We start from the raw sequence: 20,770 nt of genomic DNA on the forward strand, positions 1-20,770 counted from the left end.
ATTTATTTTTCCGGATTGACGTGTTGAACACGGAGTTTGCCAGCAGAAAACAAGATGAGAATACTCGATAAAATGTTGATATGCAAGGCGGATGATAAACGATTTAGTCAATTAAGAACAACGGGAAACTGTTCGAGGTCGAAGGGATCGCAAGACTGCATTGATTGTGTGTGGGTTAACTGACCGATCTCGGTAATTAATTTAAATACTATCATTATCACGCTTTCGCGTACGATAATTCGCGCCATCCGTAGATTGTAAATCGCGATAGCCACTGGATAAAAAATTGCAGTAGGGCATGCTTTTCAATATTTCATTTCTACATACATTTGTATGTATGTACACATCCATTGTTTATTCTATTGTTTATTCGTCTAACTTTGTTTTGTAAAGCGTTCATTAAACCTGGCCGCGACCCAGACTGCAATTCTATATCTTTCCTCGCATCTCGCGAATACTTGGCAGCCGATACTTCCATCGGGAGACAGCACGTCCAGAATAAGGCGCCAAACAACGCAACAGCTGTTCGTTACTGTTGCTTAATAGCCAAGCGGCCAGATTTGTTGATGCGATGATTTCCAATGCTATCTCCAACGTAAACGCGAGCGCATTTTTGCGTCGTGATGCAGTTATTCTCGAGATTTAATCCATTCATTTTCCTTGCCGCTATTTTTTAAAAGTGCGCGAAAAATAAATTTTTTTTTCTCATAAACCAGTATTTGGCTCGACACAAGATTTTTTTTATATATATAAATATTTCGATATAATAAAAAAAATACAAACTGAGATTTTATTTAATATCGATATACATATTTTGGGATTTAATATAATTTTAAATTATTGTATTTTATTTGTTAAAATTAATTGAAATTAGATATAATATTTTGGAATTGATGATTTTTTGTAACACACCGTACATAAAATGTTCCAGATTTATCATATCTTTTTTCACTTGCTAAATCCTTGATCTTTAATGTAATGTTTGATTATTGGTTATCGAAAATATCTCGCGACATAAATTTCTGAATAGTCAAATAATAAAAAGAAATTGAAAGAATTTTCTACGAATTATATTCTAAAAAATGCAACCGGATACTAAAGTCTCTCTTTCTTCCGATATCTGGCAAATGAAAAACGAAAGCGAATAGCAGTAACTTCATTATATCTCATAATACATTCACTTTTCGCTCGCGGCAAATCATTTATTTTGCACGCGGAAGTTACGGTTAAATGTCGATTAGTAAGGTAGAAAGTGAGTCAGCGATTGTGATAGCAATAATTATCTATCTAATAATTTCTTATAAACTATCAAAGAATAGATTAAAAGATTGTCGCTTGGCGAATAATTAGGATTGATATATGGCACGTGACAATACGGGAATGATAAACATTACGCGTGAAGTATCATTGTATAAGCATATTAAATTTTTTACTTCATCAATGATATCATTATAATTTACCGCTGATCTTTGAACTTTTATATCGCAAGAATAATGAGAAATTGTAATTTAATACGTTGAATATCTTTTTATTATAATTTATACTATATGTACTTATATTTTGCACCAATCTTGCTAATTTATTATAATTAAATATCATTGATATATTTTATGTACAACAATTAATATTAATATTAATATTAATTTTGGTTATGTATAATCAATATTATATGTAGAAAATTTTATTGAAATATATATATTTTTTTAAATATAAATATATATACAATATACAAATATAGAATTTGATAATAATAAAAAAAATATATATTTTTATAATACTTGATATATAATATTAATTATATGTACACTGAGAGAATTTTCTCTTAGAATTTATCCTGAAAAGGAATATATGGTATGGAAATAATTTTATAAGAATTTCTCTGATTAATATTTATCACAATAAAAATAATACTAAATAATACTAAACTGCATCGTAAAATTAATCAAACATATGTTTTATATTTTATTGTGATAGATATTTTTATTGTGATAAATATTAATCAGAGAAATTCTCATAAAATTCTTTCTATACCATATTGTCCCACAATTATCATGATTTTCATGATTTTAAATTCTAAGAGAAAATTTCCTCTGTGTAATAATAACATTGTTACATATATTTAATTATATATGTTATAGCTAAAAATATTTTTCTTCACGATAAAATAATAATTTACGAAATCATTTTTAATTCTTTCATATATCTATAACGATGTTATAATGCATGACCGCGCCGCGTATTGTTTACGATTTATAAATTCGTAATTATCGCGTAATGATTATCGTAGCGTGTGACTTGGCTCGCTCTATGCACGCCGTGAAGCAGTCAGAAAATTAATCCCTGCTTTTAATTGCCATTCCAATTTAATGGCCTGTCTCATCGGTGAAGGCCGCGATTTCAGCGGGTGGGCTTTAATTAACGAAATGGATATATGCATAGAGCCGTCCACCGGAAATCGCGCATGCCAAATAAGTCGATCACCTCAAAGAATCGTTTGCTGCAGATGGTGTTACGAATCGATAAAGCGGAGTCGATTAACGATACGTATAACGTGCGTTTAAATTACACAGCAATGTCGACATACGCGCTACGAATACATATACGTTTGTTTAAAATTATATCGTCCTTCGAGTATGATTATAGCATATCGCGAAAGGTTTAGGTATGTCTCAATAGGCCCTTGAAAAATTCCTCCTAAAAATTATGAAATTACTACAATTTCCTTGATATTTGAACTTTGATATTTCAAATTAAAGTTATTTTAAATTAAACTTTATTTAATTATTAAACAATTTTTTAAATTAAATAATTTTCTTAAATTTAATTAATTTTGAGTTTTTATTGATATTAATTAATAATTAATGTTTTGGAAAGTAGTCGTAATCAATAGTGCGTTCATATTTTTTATTTTAAAAGTCTAATTAATTAACTGACTATCTGTGGATTTTATTCATTTATGTAACGATGCAGTAATTAATTTAATTCATTATTACATTTAATCTCGTAATACATTTTCTAGAAAATATAACATAATTATTGTAGTTAGAAGTTCACGTCTTTCATATGGTGTAGAAAAAAATATTTTTTTAGCTCAGAGGCGAAATAGTCTCATTTAATGATATTTTTCTTCAACCTTCGCACAATCTTCCGATGCAAACAGGAGAGTGTTGTTTTGACCTCGTTTGCCAGTTTCTTCCTGAATTAATTTAACACTCGTGCCGATTAGGCGGAAGCTAAGATGTCCTCGGTTTACGTTGTTTTTCGAAACGGAAATTTATATTCGAAAAAAAGCGTATCGGCAATACGCGATTCGAATAATTCATTTTCTCTCTTTGTTTATTTATATTTAATGATCTTATCGCATACAACGCGTACGAGGATTTATTCTAGAAAAATACATAAAAGGAGAGAATATACTTCATTAAATATTTATTCTAGATACATAACTACATTTTTTAAGACTTATCTCGAAATATTCAGGAAATATTTATTTAGAAGTTTATAACTTTACAATTAGTAAGAAAGTAATGTACGCGTATAAAATCGAAAATATTTAATAAATTATTGATTCACAATAATGTACTTGTATTATAAGCAGAGGATGTACATTGTATATAAATCAAGTTTCCAATGTAAGAAGATCTTTGGTATCTCCGTGATACGAAATTCCCTGTTGCGTTTCTCGTTCACCTTTTCTTCTTCCGTTTACAATTATCGGCATTTCCGCTTAATTTGTAAGACGATAACACGAAGAGTACATTGCACGGCTGACGCTCCGTTTACAATGGAATTTCCACGTCACTTTGAGTCACGGCGGATAATCAACAAAGAATCCCGTGCTAGTATTATTTAAGAGCGATTAGAATGTTAATTGTAGTCGGAAGACATATTCGATGAGAGAATAGTAGCTATATATAAGCAAACATTACATTCTAGGATAGGATTGGTTGATCAAGAAATAATTTAATATTATTGTATATGAACTTGGAATACTTGTGTATTTTATAAAATATCCTGTAATAGTATTATTATTTCTTACATAATAATATAATCTCTTTATTACATTATCTCTTTAATTATAAGGTTTAGTTAAAGGAGAGAGCTTATTTTTTAATTTTCTCTATTATTCTTTTTTAATGAAAATTTCTATAATATATAATTATATATTTAGAGATTTGTTATAGTAGATATTTTATATAATAATCTATTTTTATCAGCCGTGTGTCTGATTAGGCTATTTCACAAATAATTGTTTTTATCTCCTATATACATATATGTGATACTCTTAATCATCTTTCGTTTTCAGAACAATTGACGCTTCAAATAGCATTTCCGCGACAGTACGGTACATTACGTCGATTACATTATACGGGTGCGGTTACGTCATAAAGTAATGCGGTTGGGGGCACACGAACCAGCACAAATCGAGTTTATCCTTTGCGAATTCTCGGAGCCCCGTCTCGTTAAAACAACGCCGACAGCCGGCGGAGTTTCCGTCTCGGCGGGCAACATTGTCCCAAACAACTCGATTGCTCCACATACAAACACACACATATACACACACATTTCGCAGCACTCCTCTCTCTCTCTCTCTTTCTCTTTCTAAAGTTTGCCTTTCGGTGACAGAGTTTGGCGTATATATCGATCCGTCGTGTTGAGAACGACGGAATTTCATTCTTGCGGTTCCGGAGTGATCGTTTAAACGAGTCGGACAACGAAGGGGAAGAATCAGATCTCCCCGTGTTGTTGTTCGATGGAAACACTGTATTTGCTTTACCGGCTAGTTTTAGCGAAAAATGGGGAATTCTCTCGTCTTTTCAGTTTTAATCGAGTTTCCTTCGTATATATCAGTGACGAATTTCGAACCTCCCCAGAAGCTTCGTGATTAAAGTGCGATTAAAATGACATTTTTCATTATGAAGAGATTTGTTTTCCATCTTATTGTTAAAACGTGAACGATGATTTATCTTTTCGATATAATCATAATAATTAGACGTATACGATAACGTATTCAAAACAATGACGGAGAGAAACGGATAGCGGACGCGCAATAATAATACAAGCCGTTTCACGAGGTATATAAAACACGGACAACGATATCGATTCATTCTACGTAGGAACATTACGAAACCGCGTATATTATTTAGAAAAACGAAACTACAACCGTATAATAGCGGCATTATCGTTCCCGTCTAATGTCGGTATTATCTCGTCCACACGGTGGAATATTGTTTATTATCTATAAATCTTACTAGCAACTCCTTCGAGTTCTCTCTCTCGGAAAATAATAGCGCGCGTCTGGTATAATAAATTTTTTTTTTTGCGATTGCCCGCGTATTTTGCGGAACAAACATGCATAATGAAGTGTCTCATAAAAATGCTGAATTTTACTTGTTACTCGCACGTTCAATTTCGGATTCGCGAGACTAATACAGCGCAATGTGTCGCGCGAAAGAAAATCATTTTGGCACGATGCCCTAGTCTTGCCAATTTGGCGACCCAGCGGGCGGCTTATGAAATATGGTAATAGGAAAGTGTAAAATCAATCCGCGCGATAAAGCAGCTTATTTATTGCATAGTTGGATGAGTAAATACACAGCTCACCAGTTGCGTTATTTTATATGCATTCCGATTCAAGAATTGTAAATTCGGTACATCAAATTCTCAACATTCCATCTTCTCAAAGCTCTCTCCCTTTCTCTAAGCGACGCATTTTAAGAGGATACGATTTTGATTACACATTTATAATTTGTATAACTTTCTCGAAGAAAAAGAAGATAAAATTATCTGTCAATTTCAAACATTACGCAAATATGAGTAAAGAATGATATCCCCGTTATTGCGCTTTCTTTCTCTTCTTGGTATAAATGACGTGTCATGAATCTCTCATCGAAATGAGCGATTACATCGCGCCGTGTTACGAAATAATTCCCGCGTGATTTCCCCGTTCGAGCAACTGCAATTGGCTTAAATCTAATTGCGATTATCTTCGTTTGACGTCGCTCAATTAATATCCGCCGACAATGAATCTTCTTCGCGATTTCCCCACAACGACGGAATATGGCCGTAAAAAAAAAAAAAATTTCCGTGATTATTATTGCGTATTTTTGACGTAACGTTCAAAGCACCGGGGAATTATCCGGGGGAATACAAGCGGAAGCAGGTGATCGCAAGAAATGATGAAATATACGACACTCGCGTTCGTGTATACCACCTTTCTCTCTTGCGATGGAAGCCTAAAATTCCATTGCGTGTGTAGAAGAAGCGTTTCGTTTTTTTTTTTTCTCTTACTAGTCGTGCGTGATCTCGGTCACGTAGTGCGCGACGCGACCGATGCGTAGCACGAGAAATTTCTCGCCGGTGCACGTACCGTCTATTACTACTGCGTGCAGCAGTGGCGTATTATCGCGCGTTTATATACGAGAGTCGTTCGATAAATCGCGCCTCGGCACAAGGAGTTGATCTTGAGACTCCTCTTCCTCATTGACGTCACATTGAATTACGACACGAGAAGAAAAAAAACCGCAATATTTATGAATTATGAAGTTTTTTGAGAAAATACTTTAGCAAGATGAGATGTGTACGACTAAATTATCTACTATCTATTTTTATTCTCTTTTATAGTATCAGTTTGATAGACGTACGACGTATGTTGGCGTCAATCCATCTTTTATTATTACCACGACATATAAAGAAAAAAATTCCAATAAAAAATGCCTGCAAAAATATATCAATCCGTCGAGTTACGTTGTACGCATTTGTTTGCAGTTGCCTACTTTCAGGCGTTATTATTCATTGTGGAAAACGAAATAAAATGACACTAAAGCACACGATGCTATTTTATTTGCTGGATTGCTAGCTGGATTTGCGTGTTGCTACCGTGTGGGCAGCAGTGCTGGCAGTGCTGCTGACCGTGTTGTTCGCTTGGCTTCAGACGATGCCTACTTTCGTGCTGGTTTTAGGAGGATCATTTCAATAAATCAAAAAAATTTCAAGTGACGATAACCCTATCATCGTTATATGCAATATCATTGTTTATAGTTTATATGATCGTGGTTATATGTCACTGTGAATGTTTTTTGACATGTATTTTGCAACCTAACCCAAATTTGAGACTGACAATCTGTCAATCTGTCAGCATCTTGATTGACAGCGCAGGATTATAGCAAGAAAAATAGCACCTGTTCTATCACTGAAATCCAGCAAATCAGTCAGCAGCGTGACCAGCAGGCACACAATTTCTAGTCTAGCAAAGAGCAAGATTGCCAGCACAGGCGCACGCAAGTAATCCAGCAGATAAAATAGCATCGTGTGCCGCATGCTTAAGAAATAAAATAAATGAACACACACAAATATTTCGATATTGCATTACTGTGAGATTCAGCTCATCATTTTCTTTAAAGGATATTTATATTATTTAATCTTTTTATATTATCATTCGATTTATAATATATTGCTACAATTCTACATATAAATTATGCGCAATCCCATTAATAAATGGAGATTTTAGAGAAATATTACATCTGCAGATTTTGTACAAATTCGTATAAAGCGAGCACTCTGAAGAAATATTGCAAATTTCCGGCTCTTCGTGTTCAAAAGGGCCGAGGCACTTTGAATTTACATGTCGACACGAGTAAATATTTCCGAACGCGATTGCACCTTAATCATCGTGTTTTCGTTGGAAGTCTGGCCGATTGGAAGGCTCGTGACCTTCACGGTTTTATTATTTATATCGCTGATGGTTGAGAATTCGCAACAGCGGTTTATTAATTGTCGGTTTCTCGACTCCCACGCCGATTTTCACGAGTGAATTACGCGGTATCTCATCGCGCGCGTATATGAAGAGATATCTACGTTCTCGGCAAACATCTTGGCGACGACTTTCAATTCCCGTTGTTGAAAAATGGCGAACGTTAGCCGCGCGACCACGCGAAGTATTACGCAAATATTTGTTTTTTTGGCCAAGTAACACGGCGTGAAAGCGGTGAGCTTGTAAACAAGAGCCATCGCGAAATTGTGCCAAAGCTATTTATACCTGTCCACCTATATTTGTAATCCGAATCGGCGAAAACGTCGACGCGCGCGTTAGATCGCCTAATTAAATATCGTTCGATAATTCATTTCATTCTCACTCGAATGTCGTGCAATAATATTAATTTCGCTGGCTCCTTCAGATCGTTTCGACGGCTAATTATTGACGTATCGTGCGACCAAATGCAGTAACGCAATTTATATTGCAATATCAATGAAATAATGTAGCTTTTTGTCACACAAGTCACAGAGTTCATGTAACTTTTGCGTGATTAAAATGAAATCTACGTCTAAAAGTACAACGTTTATATTGTACGTTATTATTTTTGGTTCGCCTCTGTATTCAGATATATGTATAAGTCATATGAAGTTCCGATATTTGTATTTTCCGAAACATAAAATATTTTTTCAATTTCGTTCGATGTGCACGTGCGCATCATTGACGCGTTCGTATTTTGCTACTGAATTATTACCGAGAAGCTAAATATTGCATTAGCGCGGAGTGCTGAAATGACCGTAATTCTGAAAGCATTTCTGACCGCATTTTTTAAATTTTTGAACAAATTTGCTGTTGGAAGGATCCACATTTTTATTGCTTAATTCAACGTCAGTAAATAATTTGATTCTTCACTTCTGCCGTAGGTAGGACAATAATATTTTCTCGCGCTTTTTGCTCGCAGTGTAATTCTATTGACGAGAGACAGAAAAACCTGATAGTTGCGTATCTCGAATTACGTAGTAATTTAAAACTTTTTTTTATTGACGATTGATGAAACTATGCAAGTCTTATTTATTTCTAATATCTTTATTAGGAATAAATAAAATTTTAAATCTCACAACTCTAAAAAAGAAGAAATAATTCCTTTTTATTTATTGTAAAAATCACGAATTGATTGTGAATGGAAAATTGATGTCGAAATTATAAGGTTTCTGTAAGTTATATTTTATTGCAAGTATAATAATGTGTAAATGTACATACGTTATTTCGAGGAGTGAGTGAATTTCCTGGCATCTGACAATTGAGAGACGTTGTTTCGGAGCGCGTCGCCACTAACGAGCAAACTCGCTAGGCCGCACCAATGTAATCAAATTAAAATGTCGGATGCAATTAGCGCGGAAAGAAACGTAGCACCTCCCATGAGCGCACGCAAGTGCACGCAGTTGATACTTCTCTCATCTCAAATTGACCGAATCGAATGCAGTCGCCGTCGTTCGAAAAGTGTGACTGCATTTCCGTCATTCACACGCTCGTTCCCCTTTAGAAACAAAGCCTAACTAAGCTGCATGTGCATCTAATGGAATGTTGCACTGTTAATTTGATCGAAAATTTATATATCTTTGTTGCGATTATAATTTGATTTTCATATATCTCATTATTAACTGCGAGTTTTCATAGCAAATGCTTTTTACGCGGCCCACGCTTATTTTTGAAATTTAATTTCACAGTTTCTGCGTATGCTGCTGATATTTTTATTTAAATGATAATGTTATTACGCTAAAGCGAATATTTTAGAGAAAATAACGTCACGCGGTATTAATGCGCATTTTTACTTATGAATAACAAAAGAGAGAGCATTTCAAATTAACAGGTAATTTAGTAAAATTTATAGACAGAAATAAAAAAATTTGTTTTTCAAGCAAATTATAATTTATTAAACTGTAAAAAACATGCTATACTTATAATCGCATGCTTGTATATTACAAATTAAAACATGAAGCATGCAAAGTCGTTTATTAAATTCCGCGAGAAATTAAAATACCTTTAAATACTCTAGATGAAAAATTATTTTTTCTCGGGGGGGGAAAAAAATCATTTTTCAAGCACATACGCAAGCTTTTTCTTTTGATTTAATTATAATTTAATTTTTTTAAGCTCTGCTGCACACGTAGATTGCATGTTCTCACCATCCTTGTTTTGGATTGTTTGTTGCATCTCAGGTCCAGGCGAATGTCCCAGGATGTCACTACTTCGAAATCAACGGAGAACCTTACAATGTCTTATTACAGGTACGCAAAATACACTTATTCATTATCATTGTTTTGAACTTGCATAGTATGAGCTAATTGTAAGTATCATAGATAGTTGTGATCCTATTATTTTCGTTGATGTTCCGATTGTAGTATAGTAGATTGTAGTATAGTAGATTTTTACATATAAAAAAATATTAATGAGTTTTTCGAGAACAAATTTTGTTCATCGATGGTAAGTCTAGCAGTAAGAAATTTATATATAGCAGTAATATAATTAATGATATGCGCATCTCTTGACATTAAAGTGTACACGTTTTTACGTCTTTTCGACAAATAATTATAGGAACGCGTTTTTAAATACGCGCTATATAAATATCAACCAACAAACGGTTTTAGAAAAAAGTCACACAATTGGAATATTTGACAAATGAATCATTATACCGACGAATGAATCATTATACTATGACATAATACAAGTTCATACACCGACTATTTCATTCATGTTTTCTTTTTTTGTTTCCTTTTTTTCTCTCGCAAGGCGTTACGCTATGTCGCGTTATTCAGATCTATTCGCAGAAATTTCAGCGGATTTTATCTTTGTCGGCCACGCGTCCGCAGACCACTCGACTTATGGAGGTAACTCGCATGATTCGCATGGTTCGTTGCATCGTGAAATTGCGTGAATCGCGTTTTGTTATGGCTCGGCGAAATTGCCTTTACACTTGAGCGTTTTACAAATAGTACCACGCTAAACTATTAGCGCCTACCTATATCCGCATACATGTCCTACAACACGTTCTGCGAGAATAAGACGCGAATGGACTCTCAACTTTATTCTCGAATGCATTAGCGATTTAATTTCGCATTTCAGGAACATAAATTGTAAATAGAAATAGCTTTTCATTGTATATTATGATATTGCATATATATAATAATATGTGGTGTGTTTATTTTTACTGTTAAATTCTTTACTAAATTCTTTTACGATGTAAAAATAAAAATAAATATATAATATTATTTAAATAATATTTTAAATAATTTTTAAATTATTGTAGCTTCTTTAAAGTGTATATTAGACAAGTTTTAAAAATTAATGTCGTATAATTTTGTGGAGATCAAGTGATTTTTAAAAAATGTTTGGAATGGAGTGCCTGCATCTCGATTTATTCTCGTTTTATTCAATCCTTTTCGATCTATTTCTGCAAATTTCCCTTCACTTAATCAAATTTGTTGCGACGAGCTCAAGTTATAAACGAGAGCAAAGTTAATTAACGATCACGTTTACTTTATTACAGGAGCAAGAGCCGTAGCGTGGATCATGGATTTACGGCACCCTTCGATTTGGATTCTTTGCGGAACAAGGTCGAAGGACGTTTCGAATCTGTGGATAAACTCGCGAAAGGTGAGCATACGTTATTTTTTATTAAATAATTGAAACAGATAATTTCATCTGTTTTCTATGTAAACCTTATCGGTCTACGCATGTTATCCCATTTAATTATACAAGCGTTACTATAAAATGATGAAATCATTTCCGCAAGGATATCAATTAATCTTTCTGTAAATAAATCACAAAAGTTAAGTACATTTTATCTAGTAAAATATTATATCTAAATTTGAAAGTTTATAACGATCAAAAATATCTGGATCGTATTTTATCTACCGCATAATTTTTATTATACGGTGAATTTAATATTAAGCAGCTGCGACGGCTTTTTATTATCTTCGAACGATATGTCACCTCATGAAATATGCTCTTTCCGCAATAAATTCAAGTCAGTGCGCCGGTCTATCGGGAAGAGATCGTTTAATAAAATGCGATATCCGTCAATGTCACGTATAGAAGATCCGCGCGTCCAATGATCCGCGACAAATCCGATACGGAAATTCTAGGCAGATCTCGGCAAATTGGAGAGGTTGACCATGATGGTTACGTGTCCTAGACCAGACGAAGGTCTCCGGGAATCCGGGCTGTTTCGGGGCTGAGTGCAACCTTACTCGGGCGAGTTACATTGACTTACTTTCTCAAAGTGGCACAAGTGCCACGTGTGATCGATCGCCCTATCCCGCCCGTACTTTGATTCGAAGTACGCGCGTTACCAACGCCGGCGCGTAACGGAGAACCTAATGAACGTTAATTGACGCGCGGGATTAAGGATAAAGTGGTATGGTAATTAATGAAGCAGCGTTTCGACGAACGGTACGCCGCGATCCGGCCGTGAGAGGTCGACAGAATTACGGGCAAGTGGCAAAACACCAGGTGTGTGGGTTGTCATTCGCAGATCATTCTTAGTAGGAATGAATAATTCAGAAACCATGAATAATTCATTCATTCATTTAATGTAACCGGACAGGATATATATATTATTAATTTTTTTGAACATTTCTAATAATTTTCTATCGAAATATGTACTTTTTCTTTATTGCATTTACATATATTATTATATAATTAATCATTATGTGAGACAAATATCGTTAAAAAATGCGACTTTGTAATCATTTATTTTTATAAAAATTTATCATGATAATTATATTAGATTTTATTTATCATAATTCGATATATATATAATGTGATGTTTATAATATTTATTTGATTTATTTATATTCTATTTACACTTGTGACATAAAGAGAGATTTGTGCGTTTTCGAATTACCTCATTGTGCTCTGCTCTATTTCTCGTATGTGAAATTGCCACTAAAACTTAGATTCTGTCTCGATGGCCCCGCAAGCAGTTTATTAAATCCGCTTCAAGCATGTGAATAACCCAGATACCAGTGCGAACATTTAAATCATTCGTCGTGTATATGCGCACGCGCGGGCGTGGCTTTAATAGGAGCCGAGGGTTCTCCAAGAGGGACAATTGTTTTCAACTATCGCTATAGAAATTTATCTCATTACCTGAACCAGCCGTTTGCGGAATTGCACGTCTGAGAAATCTTTCGGTCAACAGTCTAGTCTTTCGCGCTCGAAGTAATACAATATGCTCGCAACGATATAATTAAATAAATCTCAGAAAATAATATTTATTATCACGTATATTTATTAGCGAATATATTTTATTTCTCGAGATTAAATTAATCCGATTATAGCAACTCAAGGTAATCCATCTCCTATTAAATATTTTATGTTACGCTTATTTAATTTTGTTTAATACTTTAATGTTGTAATATCGACTACATATATTTGATTATATTTTTTTTCAAGATTTATGTAATCTAGAAGACGATTATAGGTAAAAATTGTTCTGTAATAGAGAAAAAGAATTGAGAAAAACTCGAGAATAGCGATATTCGAGAGCGCGATGCAAACTGTCGATTACATTGACGTTTTTATTGGAATCATCTCTGGGGATATGTATGCACATGTGTGCAATTGTTTACATTGTAACGACACTGGTTGCGCATAGGCTGTACAAACATTTATTATGCCGTACACGAATATCAAACCCACGAACAAGCGAGGCTATGGAAGTTTCTCGGAAGCCGGAACGATGAAGGGGAATAAACCGGCAGAAATTTATTCGTATTAACAAACATATTCGCCAAATATATTGTCTTAACCTTCAGCGCGTTTAAATATTCCGCTTCGTTTCTTTCTCCTTCGTCTTTCAAACAGTTAGGATTTGTTTTATAGCTGAAGTAGGCACACATATTTGAGATTTGATATTTAGTAATTTTAAAACGACATCGCAGAGATGGCAGTAGTTGGATAGTATCAACAAAATGAACATCTAACATGTTTCTATTTAATCTGAGAATATAATTTTATATTTTAAAGAGTAAGAATAATTCAAATATAATATTTCAAGAAAGTCGTAGGGAGTTGCATACACTAAAAAACTGTTTGTGTGTTATAATGTTGTAATAATGATAATTAATGATAATTTTACATATATGTAATGAGAAAGAATATTAATTATTACTAATATAAATTAATATAATTATACATGACATTTTATCTTGCAAAATTGTAAGGTTTTACAACATTTTATCTCGTAAGAATAAGAGAGGTTGTTATTACAAATTATTTCGTAAGGTTATTATTGAGTTCACTATTCATTCGTGCATGAAGTTAAAAATGATATAAAAATTTTATTTGTTTTTTATTCTTTTATTGTCATTATAACTCGGTATCTTATTCGGTACGTGCGACGACTGATGACAGTATTGAATGGCTCAAAAGCAATTATCTTAACGCTTTATAGGACACTAAAATCTTATGTCTTATCTTTATTACATAATATATAATAATTATATATAGGCACGTTTGCGCGAAAATTCGATTAGTTGACAAAAATAGGATCATTGTCTGAAGTATTTGATCATAATCCATATTTAACTATTGATAGACGCAAACATCGATATCATTTATATTCATTGTGACAATTTACTCGTAAATATCGATTCGCAGAATTGTGCGAAGCCATTCGGCTGCTTTCGCAATATGATCAATCTGATTGATTCAATCTGAGGAGCCATTGTGCAATAAATCTCGCAATCAATTGCGCGATTTATCGGCGCCGAGGAATAGGCGCGATCGAATAATCCCGCCAAGAGTGACGTCATCCCGATCCATCATGGCGATCAGCTGCGCGGAATTGTCGGAGTCGCGGACGTGGTTTGTCGTCGTATTCGTAAATTGTGAAGTGTCCGTTGTCGTGTACTGATCATCGTCGGCATCGCTCGGGCTCGGGCAACTAGTTATATCACGATCGTTCCTCTCGCACGTCGATCGACGACACCGGAAGACTTTTCCGAGCTGTACCCGCGCGTTTATTAATCACTCACGTGATCTCGCTTGACGCTTTCGCGCAGTTTCAGTCGCGCGTGGATTATAGTTGCTTCGCTCGTCCGAAAATCGCGAAATCATCGTAAGCAACCGCTGTCAGAACTCGTTATTTCGACTTCATTATCATTTTTGCATGATAAGTGTTAAGCCAAGTACCGATCAAGTACTCTTCGCGCGCAGTGCCGTTTTTATTACATTGTCAGTCGGTGTGATTTTATTCTCAAATATTTTGCGATTCTATATAAATGAACGATGTGCATAACAATAAATGCGCAATGACGATTGTGCGGCTCTAATTGACCTTCAAAGTTTTGAATGAATCATTGTGAGTACAACGTGTACACGAGAGACTTTATTAAAATATGTAGATTTATTATTGAAATTATTAAATTCTTTATTCCGATTAATGGTTTGGTGCAAAAATGTGTCTATAATTTACATTTAAATTAGTGTCTATAAATTACATTTTTTACAATTTTATATTTAAAATACAATCTTATAAATTATGATATTATTTTTGTGTTATTTTTGCACTGAACTTGTTAATTACAAAATATATGAAAATTGAAAAGAGAAAGCAAAATGAAAATATTTTATCTACACTCAAAATAGATATAGCAGTCTATAGGAAAAAGTATAAATGTATAAATAAATTTTTTTTATTTTGTGATAAATGAATTTTCCGTCAAGAATTTCCGAATCAATTTCAATTAGAAGGCTAATAATATTTCTGAATGATTATTTACCATCTTCTTTATCGCATACGTTTAGTCTATCAAGCGAGAAAGTTTTAACACAGCTTTTTTCACCGTCAAACATGCAAGTTTTTTTTGCATACCACCGGTGACAAGGTCGACTGTGTGCCGACAAGAGAAAGTGTTCCCTGTTTGAAACTTTGATTGTCTACCCATATAATCCATGAAAGATTTAAGGTGTTTAACAAAACGATAGCTCAATTTTGTCTTATTTTTTAAAAAAATTAACTTTTAGTAAAATTTTCTTTACGCGAATATGTTAATTTTGAGAAAAATGAAATATATTTATTTGATATATATGATACATATACAGGATGTCCCAGAACACTTGTGCCAACGCTCGTGAGCAAGTATAGGGCACAGTAAACTGAACCAGAAAAGTCTTATACCATTTTACTAAATTCGCAATAATTATTGCGTTATTAATTAAAATATTTAAGCGGGTGGAAAGCGGTAGGCCGGAAACGGTAGGTATGTAGGATGGCTTATTTATTTGTTTACGTCGCTTAATAACAAAAGCAGCATCATATTTCTCGACGCGGTGATATTGCTCGCTGCATTACTCCGTCTCTCGCTCAGATAATGCTTTCGTTACTAAGAAACGTAAATAAATAAGTTATCTTACATGCCCACCAGTTCCGGCCTACCGCTTTCCACCCGCTCATTCGCTCAGATATTTTAATTAACGCAATAATTATTACGAATTTAGCAAAATGGTATGACTTTTCTGTTCAGTTTACTGTGCTTTACCTTCTCACAAGCGTTGGCACAAGTATTCTGGAACATCCTGTATATATATGGCATATTTAAATTTATTTAATATATGGCATATTTAAATTTATTTTTTATTTATTTGATATGAAATATTAATATATTACTGAACGACTTTGAGTGTAGATGAAATTCACGAGAAACCGAGTAAGTCAATAATTATTGTATTTTGTAATTACGTAAGCTACTGTTGCAGAATTTCTACGAATTCGTAACTTAATGTTCATAAACATTGTCTTATTATTTTATTATATGTTCTTCAATATATCTTTTGATTTGTTTGTTAATGAAGAAATGTTTATTATTATATTTTTATATTTATCTTGAAGTATGAATTTATACTTGTGTTTACTGATGACATAAATTACATACAATTTACTGATAATCAGAATAATATGCATATATTATAATATTATTATCGAGTGTTATCTAAGTTTTAAATATTTATAAGAGAGATATATATAAGTCACGTGTGTACACTACTTTCTATTTGTCTGCAATTAGATTTTAGTTTCAATAACTAACATCTATCAATTACGAAAACGAAATACATATATTATTTTACTGATATTGGTCAATCAGAGCATATTAAACGAAATATTAAGTGCACAAACGGATCGAGTAACAACACTGTTCATTTTCCGGTGAGTCTAAAAAAAAAAAATGTTTTGGAGATGTTGACGATGGAATTTAACGTTCCGGTCATGATGGACTCGCATTGGGAATTCGCGGACTACGAACCGAGCAACATTCATATTTACGAGAAGGAGTTTCATGACTATGTCGTGTATTATGTGGCGCAAGAAGATTCGCAGCCCTACTTAAGCAGTTTGCAGAACCTCTCAAATACAGGTACTCGAAAAATGCGGGAAAAAATCTAGCGAAAAATACTTTTAAAACGAAGGTACAAGATATTCCACGTGTTACGACCGTGTTTCTCGTGTTTGTCAGTGCAATAAAAGTTTTGTCAACTTTAACTTTTCAAACTTTTCTATCTTGAAGATAGTCTCTTTCGTAAATTTTGTCTTACCTTTTAACTTACAAAATTAATAAACTGATTTATTTATATTTAGTTAGCAAATACGAGAGGAATATATTTTATTCCATTACTTTTTATATAGTAATACTTAATGAAATATTTGTTATTTTTTTAGAACACTGTTGGATTTATTATATTATAAATAGAAAAAAATTAAATTTTTATTTCATATCATGTTTTGAATATGAATGATATGAATTTATATAAATCATAAAAAAGACGAAATACATACATATATTTTCTTCAGTATTTATGTCTATATATTTCTTCGGTATTCTGGCTATAAATAAAATTGTTTTGGTTATATATATAAATTTCAATACGCAATAAATATAAAGATATAATTGAGAGAGACATAAAAGAGAGAATATATTATATATAACAGCAGTATATATTTTTTTCCCAAAAATCTGATAAAATGAAATAAACGCGTTCAGTATCTGAATCCAATAAATAGCGTTAAATTAAATAATGATTTTAAATTAGAAATTTTTTTTTTTTAATTCAGGATAAAATATATTTTGTATTTGTAAGGAATGAAATCTTCAAGAGGAATTTATTGATAAAGTCATTCTGGCTTATGTATGTCCTGTTTCTGTCAACCACGTTAATCAATATTAATTAATTTCACACGTGTGAAATTTATATTTGCGCCATCTGCGCAGAGAGAGAGACGCGATAAAATATGCAAATTTGTAAAAGTATCAAGTCCATGTGTCGTATCATCGGATCGAATAAAATAACATTCCGTCAGCTTAGAGTCTAGAAGTTACGCAATGGCAGGAATTGAATGCGAGTTGAAATTGAGCAAAGTGTCTGAATCATTTATCGAAGGTCATAGAGAAAAACAAATCTTTCAGATTGCTCTCGTGCGATTCTTCGTTGCTTTTGTCGTCACGTTTGCTTGTGGAACACAATAGAGAAAATCTATTATTCTCAACGGCCGTCACTGAGAATAATAGGAAACGCGGCCGTTTAATTATAATATGTGAGTAATCTTGGCGTTTTTAATAACTCTTGTAATTATATTAATTATACGTTCGCGAAGTATCTGTGTGTGAAATATTCTGGATTTATTTTTAAAATGATTACTTCAGTTTTAGTAATTACTCGGTCTGAAGTATATCTTACTTTAATAAGAACACAGTTTAACCGTATATAAATAATAAAATAAAAATATATTAGACTAATTGCTGATATTATTGATTTTTTGGGGAGGATATTTTATTTTCGGAATAATGATTATATTAAATAGAATACTAATTCAATAGAATTAATTAATTCCGTTCATTTTTAGAAAATGATAAAATTTTAAAAGCAAACGGCATCGTGCTTCGTCATCTTTTTATTTATCGCGCATATTCCGGTCGCGATGCTCTGATACTAAATTGAATACTTAAATTGACAGTGATTAACTGCGTTTGTCTGGCGCGCAGCAAGTTTACCCCCTGGAATGACTTTTGCGTAAACTGACATATGCTTGCCGCTTCGTTTATCATTGAGTCTCTGCGGTGCACCGGTGCCGAGTAATGCAATCAGATAGGCGGACCACGAAAATTAAATTTACACTCATATAACATTTACCGATACACTCTTATCTTTGTAAATATGTTGAACAACTCATTACCTTGCGTTTCGCAGTTATTTTTTCCCTTCTTTTTTATGAACGTACATATATCGATATCGACGATTGATTCTGACACAAGATTCGAGAAAAATTTGTCATTTTTCTTGGCAAGGAAAAATTTGACTTGTATAACAGCGTATATTTTTTTCTCATATATATATTAATATTATTATTATATATATTATTTAATATTATTATTATGCATTTTGCCAAAGTGAACTTTATATGTATTCTATGACTATCGTGTTATCATAGTATATAAAAATATATTATCTCTCTGGCACGTAATTATCTAAAAATTATCTTGTTGGAAAAATAAGTTAAATATAAACAGGTGTCTGTTATATCTTTCCTTTGATATCTTTACGTTATATTTTTAGGCTTAATACTGTGAAATAACTTAAAGTGAAATAACTTAAGCTGAATTTCAAGATTTTTGTAAAACTATCAAATAAATTCTTATAAAAAATACAGTAATTTTTTTATATACATTTTATATAAAATTTTGTATATAAATAAAATCAATTTTAGTCGTAAAAGAGAGGAAGAGACTTATTTATGATAGAGATATCTACGCAGTGTGAACTCAAACTAATCAAGATAAATGCGCATATTACATCTAGAGGTACTTTGTTTATCAACACGCTGTTCAAGGATGTAATGTGATTAAATGCTGCCTTTTATGCACAGATTCCGATAACGAGAGCAAAGATGGTTCCACGACGCAGGAGAAGAAGCACGGTCGTGTCTCGCAGCCCATCAACACTATTGTCTACACAGTAAGTGTATTTATATATACATATATGTTAAGTGCCATAATTGAGTGCATATTAAGCTTCGGTATGCACTTGCACCATTTCAACGGGCAATCGAGTGTCGAGACGAGATGATTAGATGCCAAGGAGATCGAACGTAACCTTTGCTCGAATGAATAAATATCCGTTTTATCCTTTTAATATGTGAACATGTAGATTAACGTAATTGTTTCTTTGTTATTTCAAAGAAAGATATTTCAAACAGAGCGGCTTTAATGTATTATAATATTTTAGCTACAAAAGTTTATTAATATAAAGATTCATAAAAGACTATTTAAGTATTTACAGTAAGGTCGATAATCTAAATGTGAATAAAGTTCAGATTGTATCGTAGAATAACAAGCGTTGCGTAATATCATAAATATGAAAAGAACAGAATTACATAAGCTAAAATTCTTTAATACGGTATTTTTCGAAACCGTTATGTGTGAAGGCAATTTCATAATTCTTTGAAAATTTTCTTACGCTTTTTACATTGATAAAAATATCGTTTAAAGAAATATATTTTTTTCTACTAAAATACACACACCTACATACATATATGTATGTATTAAAATGACGTACGTAGACTTTGTGCAGATTTTTGCGTCTATCGAAACTGTTCCAAAAGAAGCTGTACAAAATGTTAACGGGAGAATTCGGGTTAACCGCGTCTATTACTCGCGCGTTTTAGTTATCAACCGCAGTTATCAGCGTGCACGCGTGTTCCTCGACACAAGATACTTCGGTATGAATTCCAATTACTTGGCCGTGCCTGGAGCCAGCGCACTCGCAGAATCTCGTTAGCGAAATAGTTTCTTCCTCGTGGATCGCGTTCGTGGCGAAAGGTTGCCCCGAGTTCGCAAGGACTGTGGATATCCGCTATACGTTATTCCCCCGGAACTTCGTAGACGCGGGATGACACGAGATGGTAACTCGTGCGCATCGTTGGAATTCTAGAACGATGTATATATATACATGCAAAGATCG

General features: G+C 33.1%; 1 protein-coding gene across 11 annotated transcripts in view; it reads left to right on the plus strand.

Moving 5' to 3' along the window:
- The window catches only part of Mtd (TLD domain-containing protein mustard), a 126,466-nt gene that overhangs the window by 65,603 nt on the left and 40,093 nt on the right, over window positions 1–20,770 (plus strand). For 6 of the 11 annotated variants that reach the window (XM_083038506.1, XM_083038503.1, XM_083038498.1 and 3 more), the window contains 3 exons: window positions 9,973–10,041; window positions 11,301–11,407; window positions 19,677–19,765. In XM_083038506.1, the coding sequence (XP_082894632.1) occupies window positions 9,973–10,041; window positions 11,301–11,407; window positions 19,677–19,765 (265 nt within the window). Of the gene's footprint in view, window positions 1–9,972; window positions 10,042–11,300; window positions 11,408–14,577; window positions 15,120–16,902; window positions 17,173–19,676; window positions 19,766–20,770 lie in introns of those variants that run through there. The other 5 variants (XM_083038509.1, XM_083038505.1, XM_083038499.1 and 2 more) reach the window with 3 other exon arrangements.

Source organism: Prenolepis imparis, unplaced genomic scaffold (genome assembly GCF_030444845.1).
Source record: "Prenolepis imparis isolate NDT839.2.m4 unplaced genomic scaffold, iyPreImpa1.0 SCAF_5, whole genome shotgun sequence".
Taxonomy (NCBI): domain Eukaryota; kingdom Metazoa; phylum Arthropoda; class Insecta; order Hymenoptera; family Formicidae; genus Prenolepis; species Prenolepis imparis.